Below are 24,366 nucleotides of genomic sequence, written 5' to 3'. Positions count from 1 at the left end.
ATGGGATCCTGCTGTTGTAGGCAGTGGCTTACAGAAAATACATATATATATATATTTTTTTTTTTTTTGACAGAGTGGACAGTGAGAGAGAGAGACAGAGAGAAAGGTCTTCCTTTGCCGTTGGTTCACCCTCCAATGGCCGCCGCGGCTGGCGCGCTGCGGCTGGCGCACCGCGCTGATCCGAAGCCAGAAGCCAGGTGTTTCTCCTGGTCTTCCGTGCGGGTGCAGGGCCCAAGTACTTGGGCCATCCTCCACTGCACTTCCGGGCCACAGCAGAGAGCTGGCCTGGAAGAGGGGCAACCGGGACAGAATCCGGTGCCCCGACCGGGACTAGAACCCGGTATGCCGGCGCCGCTAGGTGGAGGATTAGCCTAGTGAGCCGCAGTGCCGGCGGAAAATATATTTTTTAATAAAATTCTTAAGAAGACATGATATTTAAGACTGTGGATTCATTAATGAATTCAAAATGTCAACCATAAGATATAGGTTGCTATATTCTGCCAGCTATAGAGATATCAACACAGATTTTAAAATGTTATTTTTTGAGATTTATTTATTTGAAATGCAGAGCAATAGAGAGAAAGAGAGAGAGAGAGAAATTTCCATCTACTAGTTCACTCCCCAAACACCTAGAACAGCCAGGACTAGGCCAAGCTGAAGCCAGGATCCAGGAATTCCATCCTGGTCTCCCCAGGAATGTCAGGGGCCTAAGCACTTAGGCTATCATTGGCTGCCTTCCCAGGCACAGTAGCAGGAAGATGGATCAGAAGCAGAGTAGCTGGGACTGGAACTAGCACTCCAATATAAGATGCTGACATTGCAATATATATTATTGTCAATAAAGTCTAGAGGACTTTTTAATTTAAGAGACAGAAAGAGACAGGCAGACAGACCTATAATCTGCTGGCTCACTTGCCAAATGCCCACAATGGCTGGGAATAGTTAGGCTGAAGACAGAAGCTAGAAATGTAATCTAGTTCTCCCAGGTAGAAGGCAGGGACCAAAACACTTGAGCAATTACCTGCTACCTGCCAGGGTCTACACTGGCAGGAAGAGGGAACCAAGAGAAGTAACTGGAGCCAGAGTTGGGTATTGAAGTCAGGTATTCTAATATGGGACGTGGACATTGTAACTATCATCCTGATAGACCAAATGCCTGTAAGAGGACATTTTGATTTGCTAAGGATTAATAACAACAAGATGTCTCAATGGATACTATAAGCAGAACTCAAAAAATCCACAGGCAATGAAACAGAACATAGTCAAACACTGTGCCCATGTGTGGAGGACACTGAGCTTTGGGCATTTTGTCCTAAATTCTTAAGGCATGATTTGCTTCTAAGACCTCATGGAACACCTGGTATAAAACCAAGGAAAACTACAACTGAGTTAAAGTCTCTAAGATAAAGAGATGCTGTAAATGAGTAGATCCTCTCCCTTTATTTCCTAATTAATGGAAATCTCTAAAGACCTATTCTCATTTACTCAATCTATAAGATAGTTTCAGACCCCCTGGGATGCATTTAAGAAAAATTTCACATTAAAGGATGATCTGCTATACAAGATGATCTTGTTACATCTGGGATATATCTGAAGATATATTTTATGGAAAAATAAGATGATATAATATCCTCAACTCTTGGGCCGGTGCCGCGGCTCACTAGGCTAATCCTCCGCCTGCGGCGCTGGCACACCGGGTTCTAGTCCCAGTCAGGGTGCCGGATTCTGTCCTGCTTGCTCCTCTTCCAGTCCAGCTCTCTGCTGTGGCCCAGGAAGGCAGTGGAGGATGACCCAAGTGCTTGGGCCCTGCACCCGCATTGGAGACCAGGAGGAAGCACCTGGCTCCTAGCTTCGGATCATGGCCATTTTGGGGGTGAACCAACGGAAAACGAATACCTTTCTCTCTGTCTCTCTCTCTCATTGTCTAACTCCGCCTGTCAAAAAAAAAAAAAAAATCTTCAACTCTTATTCTGGACAGCAAGCTCCATTACTAAAATAGTAAACACCATCCACATATACATTAAAAGACAAAAACAACTTCCTTCCATTAGTCAAATCAATAATGCAGGTAGGAAGAAATCTACAAATAACACTCAGGGAAAAAATACATAAATATTCTTTTAGAGATCTATAACATTTTAAAATGCAAAGAAGATTCTCTAAAGCAAGAGAGGGATTTTTAAAATACTCTTTTAAATATGGGAAGTTGGAGTCAGCATTTTGGTGAAATGGGTTAAGTCACTGCCTGCAAAGCTGGCATCCTGTGAGTGTTGGCTTGAGTTCTGGCTGCTCCATTTCCGATCTAGCTCCTTGTTAATGTGCCTGGAAAAGCAGCAGATGGCCCAAGTGTTTGGGCCCCTTCCAATCATGTGGGAGACCCAGATGGAGTTCTAGGTTTCTAGTTTCAGCCTAGCCCATTTGAGAGTGAATTACCAGACTGAAAAATCTCTCTGTCTCTCTCGCCATCCCTCTCTGTAACTCTGCCTTTCAAATAAATAAATAAAACTTTTGGAAAAAAAATTTGGGAAGTTTTGTGGGAGTCATTTCTCTTCATTTACTTATCTTAGTGCTAGGGGGAAAAAAGCTGAAGCTGAACATGCTGCCAAAAAACGGGTTAGCATTTCTTTTCTTTTCTTTTTTTTTTAAGAGTTCTTTTTTATTTATTTGAAAGGCAGAATTACAGAGAGAGGTAGAGATAGTGAGAGAGGTCTTCCATCCTCTGGTTACTCCCCAAATAGCTACAATTACTGAGGCTGGGCCAGGCCAAAGCCAGGAGCCAGGAGCTTCTTTTTGGTCTCCCACGTGGGTACAGGGGCCTAAGCAGTTGGATCATCTGCTGCTGCTTTCCCAGATGCATTAGCAGGGAGCTGGATTGGAAGTGGAGCAGCCAGGACTTGAGTTGGCGACCATAAGGGATGCTGGTGCTGCAGGCCAGGGTTTTAACTCGCTAAGCCACAGCATTGGCCCCAAAGGGTTAGCATTTCATAACTATCTTATTTATTTATTTATTTTTTTTTTTTTTTTGACAGGCAGAGTGGACAGTGAGAGAGAGACACAGAGAGAAAGGTCTTCCTTTGCCGTTGGTTCACCCTCCAATGGCTGCTGTGGCCGGCGCGCTGCCGCCGGCGCGCTGCGGCCTGCACACCGCGCTGATCCGATGGCAGGAGCCAGGTACTTATCCTGGTCTCCCATGGGGTGCAGGGCCCAAGTACTTGGGCCATCCTCCACTGCACTCCCTGGCCACAGCAGAGAGCTGGCCTGGAAGAGGGGCAACCAAGACAGAATCCGGCGCCCCGACTGGGACTAGAACCTGGTGTGCCCGCGCCGCAAGACGGAGGATTAGCCTAGTGAGCCGCGGCGCTGGCCTCATAACTATCTTTTTCAGCCAGAAACAAAGGGGAAGATAGAGAATGAATTCAGAGAAACACCAAAACCCTTTGGCAATAAAGAGTTCAACTACAGCTAATAAGGGTATCAAAAGGTATCCTGAGGACAACATTGCCCCCATAAGCAGGAAGTTACAAAGAAATAGTTTAGATGCACTGCAAATAATGTAAGGAGCAGAAAAACATCTGACCTATCAGTTAAGCTGTGGGTTGAGATGTCCGTATCCCATATCAGAGAGTCTAAATTTGGCTACTGATTCTGCTACCACTTTGAACTTCCTGCTGATGAGTTACTCTGGGATAGCTCAAATAGTTGGGTCCCTGCCACCCACATGGGAGCCCTGGATTGGTTTTTCTGCTCCAGGCTTCCAAGGTGTTGGCGCAGCCCCAGCCCTTGGGGGCATTTAGGGAATGAATCAGCAGATGGGGACTCTCTTCCTCTGCAAAAAAATAAACTATATATATATATATATATATATATATATATATTAAACCAAACAAGGGGCAGGCATCGTGGTACAGTGGGTCAAGCTGCTGCTTGGGATGCTTGCATCCCATATCAGAGTGCTGCTGGTCCTGGCTACTGTGCCTCTCATCCAGCTTCCAGCTAGTGCATCCTAGGGAGGCAGCAGCTGATGGCTCAAATGCTTTGAACCCCATCACTTATGTGGGAGACCTGGATGATGTTCTGGGCTTTGGCTTGGTCCATTTCTGTCTGTTGCAAGCATTTGTCAAGAGTGAACCAGCAGACTGAAACTCTGTGTCTTTTTTCTTTCTCTGTCACTCTGCCTTTTAAGTAGATGGAAACAAACAAACAAACAAACTAGTTCTTCAGATAAAATGTCTGGGGCCAGTGCTGTGGCTTAGCAGGTAAAGCCACTGCCTGCAATGCCAGCATCCCATATGGGCACCGGTTCAAGTCCCAGCTACTCCACTTCTAATCCAGCTCCCTGTTAATGCGCCTAGGAAAGCAGCAGAAGATGGCCCAAGTCCTTGGGCCCTGCACCCCATGGGAGACCAGGAGAAGCACCTGGCTCCTGCCTTCGGATCAGTGCGGTGCGCCGGCCGCAGCACACCGGCCGTGGCGGCCATTGGAGGGTGAACCAATGGCAAAAGGAAGACCTTTCTCTCTCTCACTGTCCACGCTGCCTGTTTAAAAAAAAAAAAACCTTAATGATAACAACAACAACAGAGTAAAACAATGATATTAGCTCATCAGGATTTATCTTGCTTAATACTGTTAGATATAGTGTCTGTCAATCATTTTGTAAACTTTATCCTGTAGTTTGACCTGCAAGAGGTACAAGACTGAGGGTGCACTCTCCTTCCCACTTCAGCCTCTTGTGGTAGGATGACTGTAGGTAATTCTGATTCAAATAAATAATCTTGGAGAAGGAGTCAGGCTCCAATATAATGGAATTAACCTTGAAGGTATATAGGGAATCTAGCCCCAGTGCAATGAAGGCTGTCAGATTCTAGGGCAAGGACCAGGAATTGGGCCTGGGAATCTCACTCTTCCTTTGTTCCCCTTAGTCCCCCTCTTACACCATCTTCGAGGGCATTTCTCTTCCTCTCAGATTACGAGGACTCAACGCTGACCTCCAGAAAGAAAAATGCAAGTGACCAAAAACATAAGGTGATGAAATTTATTAATCCAGGAAGTGGAAATAAATATAAGACACCTCAAAATGGCTAAAAGAAAGGGATGTTATTAAAACATTTGCTTGATTGAAAAAATTTAATTCAAATACTGTTTGTGACTTCTAGGTAAGTTTCAAGATATCAATGAGTCCTATTTCTGACTCTGAATATCATTAAAATAATAGTATTACATCAAAATGCAAAAACATCAAAATTAAATTTTCTAAGGAGGGGTGAGGTTAGGCCCTGTGATAGGGGACAGGTTTGTTCAACCTCTATTCTATCTTCTTACCCTGCACCTCTTATACTACAGAGGCAGGAAAGCTACAACTGACATTTCCCAAATCATCTTGTATCTAATTCTAGATACAAATTTGGATTCCCCATTAGGTATACCCAGTAAGTTTACTTTTCTCTCATGATTTTGGGTTCCTAAGCATAATAACCTTGATAGACCTTGATCTTCTTGCTGTCCAGCAATAATCTAAACACTAATTCCCTTTATTAAATCCCTTTCTGTTTACTCTTGATGAGCAGGTTTCTGTTTTCTGCATAAGGATGTACTTGTATAGCTGATACAGTACATAGTATCTAGAAGTAAGGCTGATTAAGCATAACCTGAAATATGTTTTACTCGTTGAGTAAAGATCATTCCTAATAAGTTTTCAGATCCTTAGAAGAAGACTTTCTCTCATTGTGGACTGAGATTCAAGTTGAATGGAACTGGTAATGGTAGGCAAGAGGGCTGTAGGCTGTAGTTCTCACTGTTGGAAAAGCCAAACTCAGGAAATAAGGTGGTTGTGCTAATCCTTTTCCCAGAACCTCCCTGAAATAATGGGAACTCATCGGCAAAGGTCTAATTAAGGGTGCTGTTTCTCTACTCAAGCCTCTTATTTCAGATAATCAAGGTGGTTGCCATTCAGTGAACAACTGGGAGAAAAGATCCAGACAGAACAAGATCTACAGAGTTCAGATTTAAGATCTGTGTTTAGATGGGTATATGAAACATCCTGGAAGCAAACAGACTAGGAACCTAGTACATTCCAGGAAATTAAAAAACCAAAGTCCAGCAAAACCCTACAGTTATTCAACCTCCAAAGCAACTCCTTTTTTGTTTGTCTGTTTAGATAGATAGATAGATAGATAGATAGATAGATAGATAGATAGATACAGATATAGTTGGCTATTTTAAAGAGTTATTTATTTGAAAGGCAGAGAGAGACAGAGATTCTATCTGCTCATTCTCTCCCTAAATGGCTGCGATGGCTATGGCTGAGCCAGGCTAATACCAGGGACCTGGAATTTTATCCAGGTCTCCCATGTGGGTGGAAGGGGCCCAAGCACTCAGGTGATCATCTGCTGCACTCCCAGTCACAGCAGTGAGCTAGATTGGAAGTGGTGCAGCCAGGCGATGCTCATGTGGGATGCCAGTGTGGCACATAGAGGCAATTTAATCTGCTGTGTCATGTCGGCCCCAAAAGCAACTCTTAAACCCACAAATCTGCACTAGCAGGAATGAGGCTGTGAAAGGTGTACAGTGGCCAAGAAAGATAAACTTTAACACCCATTTCATATGATACTAACAGATAAGAAGTTCTGAAAGGGTAAAATCATTGTCCATGGATGACAATGGAAAAACAGCCAGATTAACCAAGCCTGGAAGAATCAGCACACTCAAAAGGGGGTAACTGAAAAATTTGATAAAATGACCATTTACAAAGCTGTAAGTAGCACTGAGGCAAAGTACAGGAGATAACAAAGCAACAAGTGACTGAACAGCAGGAAGTGGCTTCCTTTCCTAGGTCTAAAACCCAAGGGAAGCAGCAGGGTAACAGAAGCCTGCAAAAGCTGAAACATAAAGAAAAGAATCATGCAATAAGAGTTGTGGCTTTACCTGGCGCCGCGGCTCACTAGGCTAATCCTCCGCCTTGCGGCGCCGGCACACCGGGTGCTAGTCCCGGTCAGAGCGCCGGATTCTGTCCCGGTTGCCCCTCTTCCAGGCCAGCTCTCTGCTGTGGCCAGGGAGTGCAGTGGAGGATGGCCCAAGTACTTGGGCCCTGCACCCCATGGGAGACCAGGAAAAGCACCTGGCTCCTGCCATCGGATCAGCACGGTGTGCCGGCCACAGCGCGCTAGCCGCGGTGGCCATTGGAGGGTGAACCAACGGCAAAGGAAGACCTTTCTCTCTGTCTCTCTCTCTCACTGTCCACTCTGCCTGTCAAAAAAAAAAAAAAAAAAAAAAAGTGGCTTTAGATTCAGGAGAGAAATCACCACTAACTGTGGGGAGCAACTCGGACTAGACTAAGTTACTGGAATTAAGACTTATTCTATGCATCTGCTCTCCCACAATATGACGCTGGGAGAGGAGTAAACAGCTTCTACGCAGCTGCCTCTCGCCAATTTGATTGACTGAGCTGCAGGAGCTGATCTTGCTCCTGATTGGAGGAGAGCAGCGTACTAGGCATGTGGGTAGCAGAGTTGGGATTGGTGGAAGAGGACTATAAAGGAGGAGAGTGACAACATGCACCAGGAACACCTGAGGAACATCTGAGCAGCCCCCGAGAGAGCCGGCCGGTGGTGTGCCGCTCCCCCGCGGAAGTGGGGAAAGTGGCAGGGGGAACCGCCTTTCCACGGAGGTGGAAGGGATGGTAGCCAACCCAGGAAGAACCAGCAGCAAACCCGGGGAGGGCCGAGCAGACAAAAGAACAGTGCAGGGTCCTGTGTCGTTCCTCTGTGAAGAGGGGGAGCGACACTAACTGGTAGGTAGTTCTGCAGAGAGGGGACTAGGAAGATATATTCCCACACCTTTTTGGCATGCTCTGCTCACCTCTGATCTGCAGTTCCTTCCTATTGCCTGAACCCAAATGGAATACAAAGGACAAGGGAATATAGGTGATGTAGTCCATAAAGCTCAGAGTGCATGGGTCTGAGGGACATATGAGAAAAATCACCTTCAACAATTACATAAATTTCTTACCCAGTTAAAGAAGAAATCAAGGGGCCGGCACAGTGGCATAGTGGGTAGTGCCACCACCTGCAGTGCCTAGATCCCATATGGGCACTGGTTCAAGCCCCAGCTGTTCCACTTCCAATCCAGCTCTCTGCTATGGCCTGGGAAAGCAGTAGAAGATGGCCCAAGTCCTTGGGCTTCTGCACCCATGTGGGAGACCCATAAGAAGCACCTGGCTCCTGGCTTCGGATCTGTGCAGCGCGCTTGCCGTAGTGGCCATTTGGGGAGTGAACCAACGGAAGGAAGACTGTTGTCTCTGTCTCTCTCTCACTGTCTAAGTCTACTTATCAAATAATAATAATAATAAAAGAAAAGTTTATACTAATAATTTTCAAAACTTAAAGAGCAATTTTCTGGAAAAATAACAAGTAACATTTACTGAACACTTACAGCATGACAGATGCTCAGTCTCATGAACTAATAAATAGCTGAATTATGATTTCTTATGCTGTTCAACTCCAGAGCCCATACTTTTTTTAAAAAAAATTTATTTATTTGAAAATAAGAGTTACAGAGAGGGAGAGAGAGCCAGAGAGAGAGATCTTCCATTCACCAGTTCACTTTCCAGATGGCCATGATGGCCAGGGCTGGGCCAGGCTGAAGCCAGGAGCCAGAAGTTTCATCCAAGACTCCCATGTAGTTGAGTCATCTTCCACTGCTTTTCCCAGGCCAGTAGCAGGGAGCTGGATTGGAGATGGAGCAGCCAGACACAAACCAGCACCCAAATGGCATGCTGGCACTGCTTAACCTACTATACTACAGCACGGGGCCCTCAGTAGGTTTTATTTTTTTTAAAGATTTATTTATTTTTATTTGAAAGTCAGAGTTACACAGAGAGAGGAGAGGCAGAGAGAGAGAGAAAAAGAGAGGTCTTCCATCTGATGGTTCACTCCACAATGGCCGGAGCTGTGCTGATCAGAAGCCAAACTTCTTCAGGGTCTCCCATGCAGGTGCAGGGGCCCAAGGATTTGGGCCATCTTCTACTGCTTTCCCAGGCCATAGCAGAGAGCTGGATGGGAAGTGAAGCAGCCGGGTCTCGAACTGGCGCCCATATGGGATGCTGGCACTTCAGGCCAGGGCATTAACCCACTGCACCACAGCGCTGGCCCCATCCCAGTAGGTTTTTTTAAAAAACTGAAATTTACATGCTGATTCTAAAACTCATACAGTAACAGAATGAGTCAAAAACAGCCACAGGAAATTTTGAAGAAAAATAAAATTGAAAACTTTTATCTTATTAGATATTAATATCTACATAAAGTTATGGTAATTAAAATAACCTGGTATTGACGTAAAAATGGACAAATAGACTAATGGAAAAGAAGAGAGTCTAGACAGAGATCCACACACAAAAGGTACCCTGATTTATGACAAAAGTGGTCTACAGTGAGGAAAGAATGGTTTGTTCAGTAAACGGTGTCAGGTCAACTGGACATCCATATAGGAAAAATGTATTGATTTTTTAAAGATTTATTTATTTATTTGAAGATTTATTCTACTTGCATTTGAAAGGCAGAGTTAGAGAGGAGGAAGAGGAGAGAGAGAGAGTGAGAGATTTTCCATGAGCTGGTTTACCCCCTAACGGCCCATATGGGATGCCAACACTGGTTTACCCCCTAACGGCCCATATGGGATGCCAACACTGCAGGCGGCAACTTAACCTGCAATACCACAGCGCTGGCCCCAAATGTACTGATCTTTAGATATATACATAAATGAAGAAAATACCATATAAAAATCTGTTCCAGATGGATGGCAGATCTAAATGCAAAAGGTAAAATAAAGCTTTCAAAGAAATGTCTTTGTGACTTTAGAATAGGTAAATCTCTTTGAAACCACTAGCCATAAAAGAATAAGGTTTAACTGGATTAGAATAAAGTTTAGAGGGGCCAACGTTGTTGTATAGCGGGTAAAGCAACCACTTGCAATCCCATTTGGGCAACAGCTGCAGTCCTGGCTGCTCCTCTTCCGATCCAGCTTTCTGCTATGGCCTTGGAAAGCAACAGAAGATGGCTCAAGCCCTTGGGCCCCTGCCACCCATGTGGGAGAATTGGATAAAGTTCCTGGCTTCGGATTGGTACAGCTCCAGCCATTGAGGCCAACTGAAGAGTTAATCAGGGTATGGAAGAGTTCTCTCTCTCTCTCTGCTGCTCTGTAACTCTGCCTTTCAAATAAATAAATAAATCTTAAAAAAAAAAAAATAAAGTTAAGAGGTTCTGTTAATTGAAAGATTCTATTAAGAGGCAGGCATTTGGTTCGGCCTTTAAGACACCTCTTGGAAGAAGCCACTTGTGGTGTAGTAGGTGGGGTCGCCTGCACCAGCATCCTATTTGGGCACTGTTTCATGTCCTGGCTCCTCCATTTCTGATCCAGCTACCTGCTAATGACCTGGGAAAAGCAGCAGAGATTTCTGATCCAGCTACCTGCTAATGACCTGGGAAAAGCAGCAGAGGATGGCCCAAGTGGTCCCTTCTAGTCATGTGGGAGGCCCAGAGGAATCTCCTGGGTCCCAGTTCCTGGCTTTGGCCTGGCCTAGCCCTGGACATTGCAGCCACCTAGGAAATGAACTAGCAGATGGAAAATTCTCTCTCTCTCTCTCTCTCTCTCTCCCTCCCTCCCTCCCTCCCTCCCTCCCTCCCTTCTCCCTGTGGCTCTGACTTTAAAATAAATAAATCAATGTCTGGGGGGAAAAAAAAGACACCTCCTAGAACACCAGAATTTCATTATGGGGTGCCTGGGTTATAGTCCTGGCTCCATTTCAGATTCCAGCTTCCTGCTAATGTATACCCTGGGAGGCAGCAGGTGATGGCTCAAGTACTTGGGCCTATCCTCCAATAGGAGACCCATATTTAGTTCCTGGCTCCAGGCTTCAGCTTTCCCCAGTCCTAACTGTTGCAGGCATTTGGGGAGTGAAGCAGCTGATGGAAGATATCTTTCTCTCTCTGTGTTTATCTGTCTGTCTATGTCTCCCTGTCTGTGACTTTCAAACAAACAAAAATAAGGATTATAAAGATACTATTAAGATATTAAGAGGGTGCAGAAGCTGTATATAATCTACGATAAGACATTTGAGGTACATAGAAGCACCAAATGATTTGAATTCAGTGCATGCAAAGAATTCTTTCAACTCAGTAAGAAAATCAAACAACTCCATAGAAAAAATATTCAAGAAATTCAAAGTGGCTTCACAGAAGTCTATATATAATTGGCCAATAAACACATCAAGAGTCTTAGCTTCTAATCAGGGAAATACAAATTAAAATCACAAGGATATACCAGAAAACAGCTACCAGAATGATAAAAAGACTGGAATTAGTGGTGGTGAGGATGTGAAACAAAGGGACCTTTCATACATGGCTAGCAGGTGTATAAACTGATAAATCACTTTGTAATAATGCTTGACATTATTTTATATATACATATATGTATATATACACACACAGAAGGTGAATGTAGGTGTTTCCTATGACTAAGCAATTGTAGTCCTAAGCAGATACCCAACAGAGATATATTTGACAACACATAGAAATAGGTTCACAGTAGCACTACCCATAATAATTTAAAACTGGGCCGGCACCGCGGCTCACTAGGCTAATCCTCCGCCTTGCGGCGCCGGCACACCGGGTTCTAGTCCCGGTCGGGGTGCCGGATTCTGTCCCAGTTGCCCCTCTTCCAGGCCAGCTCTCTGCTGTGGCCCGGGAGTGCAGTGGAGGATGGCCCAAGTGCTTGGGCCCTGCACCCCATGGGAGACCAGGAGAAGCACCTGGCTCCTGCCATCGGATCAGCGCGGTGCGCCGGCTGCAGCGCACTAGCCGCTGCGGCCATTGGAGGGTGAACCAACGGCAAAGGAAGACCTTTCTCTCTCTCTCTCTCACTGTCCACTCTGCCTGTCAAAAAAAAAAATTTTTTTTTAAACTGAAAACTACCTAATGACCTTCAACAAAGGAATGGCCTTTAAAAAAATCATAGGTTCCCATGGGATAGTATGCAAAAATAAAAATGTTCATGTAACAATATGGATGAATGGATATCATAAATAAAATCAAAGAGCAAAAAAGAAAAAACCCACCAGACACAAAACAGCGTATTAGTAAAGTGGCACAACATATAAAACAATAAAAATAGAGAAGATTGATCTAAGTTATAAAACTGAAAAAGGAGCAACAGAGGGCCCTGGCTGGCTGGTGAGGGTCTGTTTCTTGATCTGATGTGAAATACTCATGTGAAAATACATCAATAAAATAAAATGCTGCAAAAAAATAATTTGTAGGACAAACAGCAAATAAACAGCAAATGGGAAAAAACTTTAGATATGTATGATAAAGGCTCAGTGACATATGAAGAATCCATGTAAATCAATTTTTAAAGCTAGCTTTGAACAAGCAAATGAGCAAACTATATGAAAAGAATTGCTCAAGCAAAGAAATACATATGGCTAATAAATGTATAAATGCACAAAAATGTAAATCAGAACAGTGGCATGTCATTTGTGCCTATCAAGTTAGCAAAGATAAAACAAAAGTAATAAAGCTGTTAATGAGTATTTGGTTAAGTGAACATCTTATTCCTTATGGAAAGATGAAATGGCATGACTTTTCTGCATGACTCAAAAAATGTTCAGATCTTTTGACCTACTAGTTCTTTTTCTAGAAATTACTCTCAAGAAAAACTTGCAGTTCCAAACAGATTTAAGCCAGGGTTGATTACAATGGTATTTTGAAACAATCTGTCCAGTAATAGGGAAATGGTTATATCATTACACATACTTGTGATAAGTATTATTACTAATATTTTAAAAGAATGATGAATAGGAAATGACTCATGACAAATTTAAGTAAAAATACATTTAAGTGAAGAAAATTCTCTCTGGACTTTTATGTGAAATACACTCACACAAACCTAACAGACGATTTTCATTTTGGTCTATTTTCTACAATAAAATGTTGTTTAAGAATTTATTATGATTATTGTCAGAAATCCAAGAAAATAGGGTTTTAAAAAAACACCTAGTTTCCCTTATTCTATAAATCTAAGCAACCTACATAGTCTTCTTTCAAATCTGTCTCTCCTTGAACTTTCACATTCAACCTGTAACCATTTCCTCGATTTTGCCCTAGAAATATCTGCCCAAGTTATCGTTCCATCATTTGTCTTCTCGGTTCCAAAATTCAGGTACTTGTCTTGCCAAGGGAACTCCTCAAATCTAAACTTTAATTCAGTAAAGTGTCTACATTTTCCACTACTTCTACAATGTGGCTATTTCAGACCACTTCATATAATATGGATGCACCCCCCACACACATACACACACACTCCAGCTGCTAAAAACGCACACCGGGTACTTCCACACCTTCCAGCTTCCGCATATTCAACTGTCTTCCTGTAATACATGCTCTCTCTTCTGCCCTTCTAATTCGATTCATAGTTCGAGATTCACCTTGGATATCATTTACTGGGCGTAGCCTCTTGGAGGCTTCAAGAACAGACAACTGCGTCCAAATTCACCCTCCAATGGCAGTTGTACATATTTCTGCATTTAACAATTCATATGGTTAGTGAATGATTCTCCTGCTGTAGGTCATATGCCATTTTTTAAAAATGTCTTGAAACCCCGAGGGATGACTAAAACTAAATAAAAATACATACTATATACATAGAACATTTATGAGTGTGAGTTTTGATGTGGATCTGACAGAAAAATGGTATCAGAAACACTCCCTTGACTTTTTTTTTTCATTCAAAATGGCAGAGAAGGTCTTACACAAAAGCATTCAAATTCAGAGCTTTGATTCATCAGAACTGGCTACATCTAGCAAAGGACAAAAGAATGCAACATAGATGCTGAGGCGCCCCAGCACGAACCACCCACCCACAGCAGGTCCTACACACACGGTCTTTAAATCGTGTCAAAACACTGGCACCTGCTGCCTTCATTCCGCGGGCCACGCCTGGACGGGGAACGGTGACTTCAGGCACGGTGGATGCTGACCCCCAACGCTGAGGACCGAAAGGGGAAGGCTAAGTGGTACCAGTGAACCTCTAAATCGCACAGTGCGGCCCCGCCCCAGGCAGGCGCACCTCCCCAGCGGCGTGTCCACCCTGGCGAAGGAACGGGCAGGACTCCCGCTCGTGGAACTGGCAGCCAGGCTCCAGCCTGGAATTCTGGGCGGGCTGCAGACAGACGTCGCCGCGGACAGGGCGCCTCCCGCTACACCTGTCAGGCTGCGGCCAGCGCTAGGCCCGGAAATCGCCGCGATTCGGCTGCTGAGGCAGGCAGGTACCAGTCATCTGCTCGCAGGTCCCGGGAGCGCCTGGCCTCTGCGCTTCCCCTTTCGTTCTTCTGAAACAAAGGCAGTACACACCCACCGCCATTTTCCCCTTACCTCAAAAACCACCTCTTCGTCAAACTCCGGTGTCATCCTTCTCCGCCATGCCACCCGCCTCAGCACGATGGGAAATGAAGGCGGGAGAACGGGCAGCACCGAGGCTGCGGCCTCAGCCCGTCGCGTGGGTCCAGACAACTACACTTCCCAGCATGCTTCGCGGGCCATGCCCCTCCCACCCCGCTCTTCGGGCCCGCTTATTGGAGCAGAGCGTGAGCCTGTGGGCGGGAAGGGCGGGAGCGACAGGAAATTCGCGCTCTACGATTGGAGGACGCTGCGGCTTTTGTCTGCCTTTTACGGCCGCGTCTAGCAGGGGGCGCCTGGAGCACCGATTTTTTTTTTTTTTTTTTTTTTTTTTTTTTGCGAGCGCCTGACGGGCACGCGCCGGCAGAGCCGCGGTGAGTCCTGCTCGTGCCCGCGCCTGGCCGTCTGCCCGCAGCTCGGCGGGGCGGCGCTCGTGCTCGCCCGCCCGCCCGCCAGCCCGCCGCCGGCGGCTCGCGCCCGGGGAGCGCCGCGGGGTCGCTGGAGCCGGCCGCATCCTTTGTGCGGCGCCCGGGCTGCGCTGCGGCGGGGCCGCGGGACGGAATGTGGGCGCTTCGGGGGTTTTTCGCTGCTCTCCAAACTCTGGAGACAATGGACTGAAAGGGGACCATGGATTGAGGGGCGCGAGCGGAGAAGCGAACTGCGCCGGGCAGTCATGACTTCTGCCGCCGGTAAGTGACGGCGCTTCTCGCGCTGCCGGGCTGGGGCTCGGGAGCAACTTTGTGGGCTCGGGAGGCTGCGCCGAGGGCCCCCTCAGCAAGTGCGGTGCGCTGCCGGGTGCGCGCGTCCGCTCCTGGCCGGGGGGCTGCGGGGTCCGTGGGAGACCTGTGCGGGCGGCTCGGCGCCAGGTGAAACGCCAGGTGTGGACGGGTCATCGCCACTGTCCCCCGCAGTGGACGCGGCGCTGCCTTTGCGGGTGAGAAGCGTCTGGGGCTTCCCGAGTGCAGAAATCAAGTTATTCTAGGAAGGGGCAGGGCGCCCGGCGTGTGGAACTCGGCGGCGAGACGGAGTCGCTTTAAAACTAGTGTGGACTGGGAGCCCTTCCCGTCAGCGGAGAAGGAGGTGTAGACATTGTTACTCGGGTTTTTTTCCTGGCGATTTTCTTGCAAAAAACTGAAGAGTGGGTTTGCCCGTGGCTTGCTTGCTTGTTTGTTTCGCTCATCACCGATTTTTACGTGTGCGAATGCTTGGTTGGTGTAAACAAAGCCTGATTTTCTGTCTGCCCCCCCCCCCCATGCGCCTTTCCGCTCATCCTAATGACAAAGCCTGTTATTTACTTAGGTGTGGGTTTTGAGCAGTTCTGGACTTTGTGAACTCTTTTCAAGGAACCGTTTTGATTTTCCCAGACCCTTGCTAACGTTCCGTCCCGTTTATAAGAACATCGGTTGCTTTTAAAGCCAGACCTTAACAGTAATTAGGTGCTTTTTAAACAACGTTTTTGTCCGCTTAAACGTTCGTTAGAATATTTACAGTAAAATACTTTAAGCCTCCCCCTCCTCGTTTCTTCTAGAATCGGCAGTTACGTATCAGATTAAATTTTCATTGCTTTCCTTGGCATTTGTTTAAAATTCCTGCAACTTGAAACTGTCAAACAGCACTCTGAATGTTCTGATTTGTATTATTTCTAAACCCTAGGTATGTTTCCAGGGGTAATCAGGTTACAATGAACAAGGCAAGAAGTTAGCCAATAGGACTAAGGAAGCAAGGAATGCAGTACTGCTGTAGAAGACATTGGGTCTTTCCTTTTTGATGTTCTGTGCATGTCTGTGAGATTCACTATCGTAGCTATTGCAGTTCTTTGTAAGCTGTCTTTTCCTTAAGGTGGGGGAGGGCCTTTCTGCTTACATAATGAATTATTTTCATCCCAAATTTCTGTGCCTCACCTTTGTTCAGTTTTCATTATTACTGAGCCAGTATAATTAGTTTAAATGAGAAGTGGCCAGAGATTTTTAAATCCTGCTAGCCACTTGTAGACCCACCCCTCTCTGGGGGGTGTCAAATGCATTTAAAATTGTTGTGTCTTAGCTAAACCAGTTTTCAGTTTCAGTTCATACTTTATAATGAACAGGTATAGAGCACTTACTTTGGCATTAATCTAATTAAAACTCATTTCTAAGGCCCTGTCTTGCAATCTGTGACTCGTTCATTCAAATTATCCTGGAATAATACAAGCTATTTTTATTTATCAACTTTACAATTAAAGAAATCCACAAACATTTTTGTGGTATTTAAGAGAGGGGCATTTCCTGTGTCTAGCTGAGTTAGTTGGTGTTTAGTATGGCTCCCTGAGAAGCATTAGCTACTTTTTTGCTCACTCAACTGTTAAGATTTATTAAAATTCTTTTTTTGTGTCTAGATGGGGAATATGGAGAAGAACTGGGTTTTATTTCCACTCTGTTCTTGTAGAATTATGTATATTTCATTCTTAGAGACTGATTATGATGCTCTGGGGGAATAGTACTGAAATTCATGAAAACTTTTAGGGAAGGTATTTGTAGTTAGGAGAGGGAATCTTTGTTGTGAGACTAATCTGTGCTATTTAGGATGGCTGATTAAGAAAATAATCATGTTGAACATTTAGTCAAAGTATTGTGAGCAGGAGCTTATATTAGCAGGCCCTTTGTAGGGATTTTTGGATTATTCTAAGCAATATATGAAATTGGAGAGATAATTGTAGGTGTGTATTTTGTATCTTTTTGAACATAGCTCATTCCTATCTGTGCTTTGCTTTTTGGCTGGTCCAATAGCCAAGACAGAGTACACGTGAACCACAGCCATCTGTGTGTAACAGATGACCAGGATGTTTGTAATAGTTAGTAAAATGGTACTAGTGGTTTACTTTCTTACCTTATATTTCCCTGGAGCCAAACAGCTGTGTAAATAAAAGATCTGCTGCTTTGCTCTAAGAAGCTTTGGCTCTGACTGTTGATACAGTATTAAGATCCAAAGGTGCTGGACACATTTCCAAACATTGTTCACTTATTTCAGGTCTGGCGTTGGAACAGACCACAATATAATGGCTTATTATCTTTTCAGTTGCGTTTGTTTCAAAGTAGAGCCGTTGAAAAAATACTAATAATGAAGGATTTGGGATATTGCTTTACCAATGACTTAGTTGAACACTTGTTCCTATTCATCATTAAGGAATTACTCAGTAATCCTATTGAAGTGGTTCTTTCTAACTTTTCAAAATATTATTCTATGTGAAAGTGGATATTGAATTTTTTTAAAAGAAATCTCCTGTTACTGACTCATGTGAGAGTGTGTGTCTGTCACAGCTCTGACTATTCCCAGCTTTTTGCTGCCCTGGGATAATGGCAGTGAATGAGGCAAAGTACCTACCCTCCTGGAACTTGCTTTCCAGTGCTGAACCAGACCATGGTGAAGGAAAATTAACACAGGACAAAAAGGCTACCACACCTGGTTCTCCAGAAGCATTTATCTCACAAGTTGTAATCTCATGTTCATCTGGGCTTTAGCAATCTTTTCAACTCCCCCATGTGTAAGTAAGGAAATTAGTGGAGCCAGATCTGCACAGCACCGCACAGTTAGGTTAGCTGGCTCCTGAGTTATGTTACTGGCTTTTTTCCAATACACAATTAACTAACAGTGATAAGCCCAAATTTACAGTTAATTCAGGGAGTAAGCATTGAGGATTTTAGTTACCTAATGATGTGCTGGATTTATTGGGATTGACCCTAACTCATATGTAATTTAATTTCTATAAGAGTAAGAGAAAATGGAAGTACATGTCTCTTGGAAGTGACTCATACACAATATGCATTTAAAGACAAAAGTAAAATTGGTACCGTGGATTAAAAAAAAATAGCAAAAGTGGATTGGTTAATTGACCCTGAAGCTTCTGACAGACTCTTAAGATTCAAAAATAAAAGATTAATTACTAGAGTTTTTTAGTTTTGCTTCAAATATTTAAAATTTCTGGTAATATACATATATAGCATAAATTTATCATCTTAACCAGTGTAAATGTGTAGTTCAGAAGTGTTAACTACATTCACGTTATTGTGAACCCATCTTCAGAACTCTTTTCTTCTTTGACCTTTTAAAAAAATTCTCTTAAAAATCCCAGAGGTAGGATATTTTGAGACCGACAGAAAGGAAATCAGCATGACAGTCTGTTAGTTTTTATTGAGTAAGATGGGAAGTTGGGAAGAGGCCATGAGTATTCATATTTTCTCTTCAGACTTGATCGATCTAGAGTTTCACTTACTAGACCATCATAAGGAAGCTTTGTCACTAGGCTTCGGAGCGTCTTGGAATTATTTTCTGCCTGAAAAGAATTCAAGCAAAACTAGTAACATGCTTATTGAACAGCTGACTGAACTTGTATTGCCTGAGAAATTTGTACTAATTTATTTTGAAAATAATTCATTATCCTCTTTATGTATGATAACATACCTAGGAATTTACCGAGAATGGATTTGTTATCATAATCATGATTGCATACATTGTACAAGTATTAAAGGGCTTGGGAAATTCTTTGGTTGGTAAAGGGAAATAGAGCACTCCTTCCCCCCCCCCCCCTTTTACTCAGTTCCATGTAATATGTTCCCCAAGTGTTGTGACTAATTTCCCTTGTTGAAAAGAAAATCTTCATTAAATGAAATATCAAAGCCTTGTGGATTCAAATAATTAAACAATGTCCAGCAACAGATCTTTTGAAAACATTTTTTTAGTTAAGTTTTTATTACGTATAAGAGCCTGTTGAAGGAACAAACAAGTGTGTAAAAAGTATAAGATCAAACATTTTGACCTCAGGTTTCCTTGGGAAAATATTGTTGAGAAGTGATGGTGTAGGCAGAACTTAAAAAGAAATAGGTATAGAAGCTGCATACATCTTTAATTTTAATAGGCCTTTTCTGTAACGCTTTCATTAAGTCCTTTAGGCTAGGAGCAGGTTTGTACAAAACTAGCATATAATACCTATTAATTAAATGCTTCAGATAGATGTTAATTAAATACATACAATGTTGAAGAAGAATTGGTACACTAGAGATTGTGGTCATCTTTTTAAATGCACCAGAACAGTGGTTATTAATGAAGAATAAACAAAATAATCACCTATGGAGCTTAAAATGTATTCCCAGTACTCAGATTGATTAGGTCTGTGGTAGGGCCTAAATGAGTGACCTTTTAAGAAATAAAGCTCCCTAAAGAAATAGATTGAAAATTCCTGTGAAGTTCTTAATGAACTTTATTGTGAGCTTCAAATAATACTCAAGAATTAATTTTCAGTTTTTAAGCTTGGAAAACTTTGAGTTCTGTATTCCTTTTAAAGATTGTTTTGGGGTTCTCTTTATTGAGGTAGACAGATCATTGATAAAAGGCACGTGTAGAACTCTGCAATATATGAGGGGCTTCAAAAAGTTCATGGAGAATGGAATTAAAAGATCAGTCTATTCTGTTGCAAAAGATTTTTGAAATCTAAGCATGATTTTTTCATATGTATCTTCCATGAACTTTTTGAAGCCCCTTGTATCATTGTGGTACTGCTTATACATATGAGAAGCTTAATAGAATTTCAGCCTACATTCAACTGAGACAAATTCAACTCTTAGCACTTAAGAGATGAACTGAAGAGCAATGCTAGTGGTTGCAAGAAGAGTCAATTATTCCATTTACTATCAACTCACAACATGATAAACTATTCCAAAATTGGAGAAAAACTATATTGGAGTTCTTAAGAAATGTATAGTATACCCAGAGTGTTGTATACTGGAATTTAAGGACAATTTAAGGAATTTTTAAGAATAATATAGAATTGAATGTAATATAGCCTACCTAGTAAAATGAAGTCTATAATGTTTAAAGTAAAAATGTTACCAGATTTAATCATGTATCATTTGTGCTTTGGTTATTTTGTCATTATTGTTTTTGTCTTTTTAGAGATTAAGAAGCCACCAGTGGCCCCCAAGCCAAAGTTTGTGGTGGCAAATAATAAGCCAGCTCCACCTCCTATTGCACCTAAACCTGACATTGTGGTTTCTAGTGTCCCACAGTCAACAAAGAAAACCAAACCAGCAATAGCCCCCAAACCCAAGGTTCTAAAGAGCTCGCCTGTTAGAGACATTGGGAAGTTACCATCAAAGAAAATCACTGTGAGCCTGGAAGAGCGTAAACAAGAATTACCCGGAAGCACTGACAACTTTAATGGCAAAAAAGGAGAGCGTCAGAGCAGTGATTGTATTTTACCAGTGTGTTCCTGCAGTTCTGAGTGTAACCATAAGCTTGGGACTGGAGAGAATATGTGTCTAGAAGAGCTTGTGTTAGAGCCCATGGAAATGACTGGCAGTTTAGAAAATAATAAAATCGCTGAATCCTCTTTGGCCATAAAAACCTGGGGTAAATGTGATTCTCACAGTGAAAAGATCAAAAGCCAGAGTGGAGTGGTTTTAAAGGCAAGCATCCTGGACGAGAAGCTCAGAGACGTTTTAACACAAGGAGCGTCGCCTTTTAGTTCCCCACGGCAGCACAGATCCAGAGGCAACCCAGAAATGAATGGGGGCTGTCATTCTGGCAGACAACTCGAAATTGAATTTGCAGATTTGTCACCTCCCCAGTCCAGCCTTGAAAAAATTTCAGATCATTACAACTGCTATCAACAGCTCCCAAGGGGTGAACTTCAAACCATTGAATCTTGTCAGCAAGGCAGTGAGAAAAGTAATAGCTACTTTCATTCATCCGAACTAGAAGCACTGGAAGATGGTAAAAGTATTTTTACATCTTCAGATGGACTTAGTAAGAAATCAGAAGTCAGTGACTTTGGTCCCTTAGAAATTCACTTAGTGCCATGTACCCCCAAATTTCCAACTCCGAAGCCCAGAAAGACACGCACTGCTCGTCTGTTACGCCAAAAGTATGTAGATACTCCGAGTGAGAGTACTGAAGAACCAGAGACTGCAGATGGTAGCTGTGCTTGTTTTACTGAAGATAGCTTGAAAAATGATCAAAGCAGCGTGCTTCATCAGGATGTTGTGTGTAACCAGGAACAAGTGGATAAAATAAAACCGGGAAATGAAAGTGAGTTGAATAGGAGCTTCAATAATGACAGACAGGACTTAGTTAATTCACATAAAGACATGCATCATGAAACGCCGTCCTCTGAAAAACTGGCACCTGTGTTAGACACGAACTCTAATTTAAGTTCTGATAGCATGACAGTAGATGGTTCTAGTACGTCACCTGCTGGGGACAGAGGGACCAGTTTTATCAGATGTAGTGCTGTGTCAATGAGCCTGCCTAAGCAGCTCAAATTAACTTGCAATGAACATTTGCCTACTGCCTGTGACTTAGGAGTGTCTGCCCCTCCAATGCAGAAGGAATCTGTAATGAAAGAGGGAAGTTCTTTAAGAGTAGTCCCCAAAAAACCTCAGAGACACAGCTTGCCTGCTGCAGGAGTGCTTAAAAAGGCTGCCTCTGAGGAGCTTGTGGAGAAAAGTTCTTACTCTTCAGCTGAAAAAAATTCAGAGAAGGATCTAGAAAGAAATCACCTTCAGCATTTGTGTGCCCCAAACCATGGCATGTCACCCTCCTTTGATATGCCTAAACGAACTTCAGAAAAGCCAGTGTGGAAATTACCTCATCCTATTTTACCCTTTTTAGGGAACCCGGAGTCCCTAAAGTCTATCACTATACCTCCAAATTGTGAGCCTTCGACTGCTCTCACCAAGCCTAGAGCAAAATCCTTGTCTGCTGTGGATATGGAGCGATGTAATAAGCCTTGCAAAGACTCTTCAAAGAAAAACTCTCTTAAAAAGTTGCTGAACATGAAACTATCCATCTGTTTCACAAAGAATGACTTTCAGAAATTTTGGTCCAAAAGTAGCCAACTTGGAGATACCATGGCAGGCAGCCTCTCTGGTGGGGAGCGCAAAGGGATAATTAAAGAAAGTGATTGGCATGGTTTGTCGGTAGAAGAAAAGAGAAGTAAACCTATCAAGGCCTATTCTGCAGACAACTACAGCCTGGAATGTCAAAAGAAGAGAAAGAAGTCTCGTGGCCAGATCAGTGCCGCTAATGGTCCAAGAGCTGAGTCTTTGGATGACCAAATGCTCTCTAGGGAGTCATTATCTCAGGTGCCTTGTAAGTCTGCTACCAGTGGCTGTGCCCCAGAATATGAGAATGTACGTCATTATGAGGAAATACCGGAGTACGAGAACTTGCCATTTGTTATGGCTGTAGGGAAAGCTCCAGAACTGGGATGGCAGAATTCCAGCAGCATGGAGGATGCCGATGCAAATGTGTATGAAGTGGAAGAGCCTTATGAAGCCCCAGATGGCCGGCTGCAACCTGGACCCAGACAGCAGCATTCCAGGTAACACTTGGGTGTCAGACATTGTGCTTTTTTACCACAATTAACTTTGAACAGCCCCGTGAGGTAGGAATGGAGAGGGGGGTGGAATATTTGCTGAGGTGTGATTCTGAAAACATATATTCAGTGATTCCCAGGTGGAGTGTCCTTTGGTCCTGCAGTTGGATTGAATATTTGTAGTGTAGGCTTGGTACTACTACTCACTAGCCCATTCAAAGAATTTGATCCAGTAACAGTGTAGATGACTACAAGAAATGATTGAGGTATAAGAAATCTGTAGTGCAATAATCCATGGATTTACCTATGGTGCCCTTGTTAGGTGGAACCTCTAAAGTTGCAGAAGTTCTCACTCTGTGAGGCTTTGTTTTACTTGTTGAATGCTAATTGCTGATTACAGATGGATATGGAAATACACGTAACTACTCCTTCTTCCTCACTTTTGTATATATACTTCCTACCTGAGAATACCTGTCCTGTATCGCCTATGGTCCAGCTCATCAATCACGGCTTCATGAAGCTTGTGTGTTACATCGGGGGAATTCTTTACTCCTGTTCTGACCTCCCAGTTTTGCTGTAATATCAGTACTGTCTTTGTCTTGGTCTCTTCTGGTGTGTCAGATGTTCTGTGTTCAGTTATAAACTCCTGAAGAGGTCTTTTTATATCCTTTTATCCTGCATGAGGCCCAACAAAGGGCCTAGAAGGGAATCAGTAGATACTCCTTGGCTGTAGGGAAGAATGAAGGAGAGAGGCAGATGAAACCAGCGCTGCAGCTGCCTCGTGGGTGGTGAAGGCACTGGGAGCCTTTGCATTGTATTTGCAGTTTTGCAGTGTTTTTTTTTTTTTTTTTTTTTTTTTTGTTTGTTTGTTTTTTTTTTTTTTTACAGGCAGAGTGGACAGTGAGAGAGAGAGAGACAGAGAGAAAGGTCTTCCTTTGCCGTTGGTTCACACCCCAGTGACCGCCGCTGCTGGCGCACCATGCTGATCTGAAGGCAGGAGCCAGGTGCTTCTCCTGGTCTCCCATGGGGTGCAGGGCCCAAGCACTTGGGCCATCCTCCACTGCCCTCCCGGGCCACAGCAGAGAGCTGGCCTGGAAGAGGGGCAACCGGGACAGAATCCGGCACCCCGACTGGGACTAGAACCCGGTGTGCCGACGCCGCAGGCGGAGGATTAGCATATTGAGCCATGGTGCCGACCTGCAGTGTTTGTTTTTAACAAGGAAGGACATAGACCCCTTTTTGAAATTTTCCTGTTATTCGTAGCCCACTGACTTCAGGCCTTTGAGTACTGAGGTATTAAAATGTGACTTTTGAAGAAATAGCATACCTGGCACATGGTGGGGACTCAAAAAGGAAGCATTACTGGGTAAACAGAATAAAGTTATCAAGTCATTGCACCAAGCAAAAGAAATTGTTTTAAGTTCCTTTAATTTTCAGATATTCTTCTAGATTTTTTAAAAAGAGTTTTATTTTATTTAAAAGGCAGAGAGAAAGAGAGATAGCAAGTGAGCGAGCTTCCTGCAGCTTCCATATACTAGTTCAGTCCTCAAAGGACTATAGGACATCCAGAGCCGG

At 43.6% G+C, this 24,366-nt stretch overlaps 2 protein-coding genes across 13 annotated transcripts in view; one reads left to right on the top strand and one right to left on the bottom strand.

Moving 5' to 3' along the window:
* VEZT (vezatin, adherens junctions transmembrane protein) overlaps window positions 1-14,598 on the bottom strand; it is a 90,704-nt gene extending 76,106 nt beyond the window's left edge. For 6 of the 10 annotated variants that reach the window (XM_008256901.4, XM_070052715.1, XM_051845768.2 and 3 more), the window contains exon 1: window positions 14,421-14,598. In XM_008256901.4, the coding sequence (XP_008255123.1) occupies window positions 14,421-14,456 (36 nt within the window). In that variant the 5' untranslated portion in view covers window positions 14,457-14,598. The remainder of the gene's footprint in view (window positions 1-14,420) is intronic. The other 4 variants (XM_070052722.1, XM_051845767.2, XM_070052720.1 and 1 more) reach the window with 3 other exon arrangements.
* Window positions 14,599-14,875: 277 nt separating this feature from the next.
* The window catches only part of FGD6 (FYVE, RhoGEF and PH domain containing 6), a 135,464-nt gene continuing 125,973 nt past the window's right edge, over window positions 14,876-24,366 (top strand). For 2 of the 3 annotated variants that reach the window (XM_002711207.5, XM_070052713.1), the window contains exons 1-2: window positions 14,919-15,133; window positions 20,370-22,797. In XM_002711207.5, the coding sequence (XP_002711253.1) occupies window positions 15,118-15,133; window positions 20,370-22,797 (2,444 nt within the window). In that variant the 5' untranslated portion in view covers window positions 14,919-15,117. Of the gene's footprint in view, window positions 15,134-20,369; window positions 22,798-24,366 lie in introns of all 3 variants that reach the window. The other variant, XM_008256897.4, reaches the window with a different exon arrangement.

This window comes from Oryctolagus cuniculus, chromosome 11 (genome assembly GCF_964237555.1).
Source record: "Oryctolagus cuniculus chromosome 11, mOryCun1.1, whole genome shotgun sequence".
NCBI lineage: Eukaryota > Metazoa > Chordata > Mammalia > Lagomorpha > Leporidae > Oryctolagus > Oryctolagus cuniculus.
Note: the sequence above shows the minus strand (reverse complement) of the source record. Positions and strands in the feature narration are given on the sequence as shown.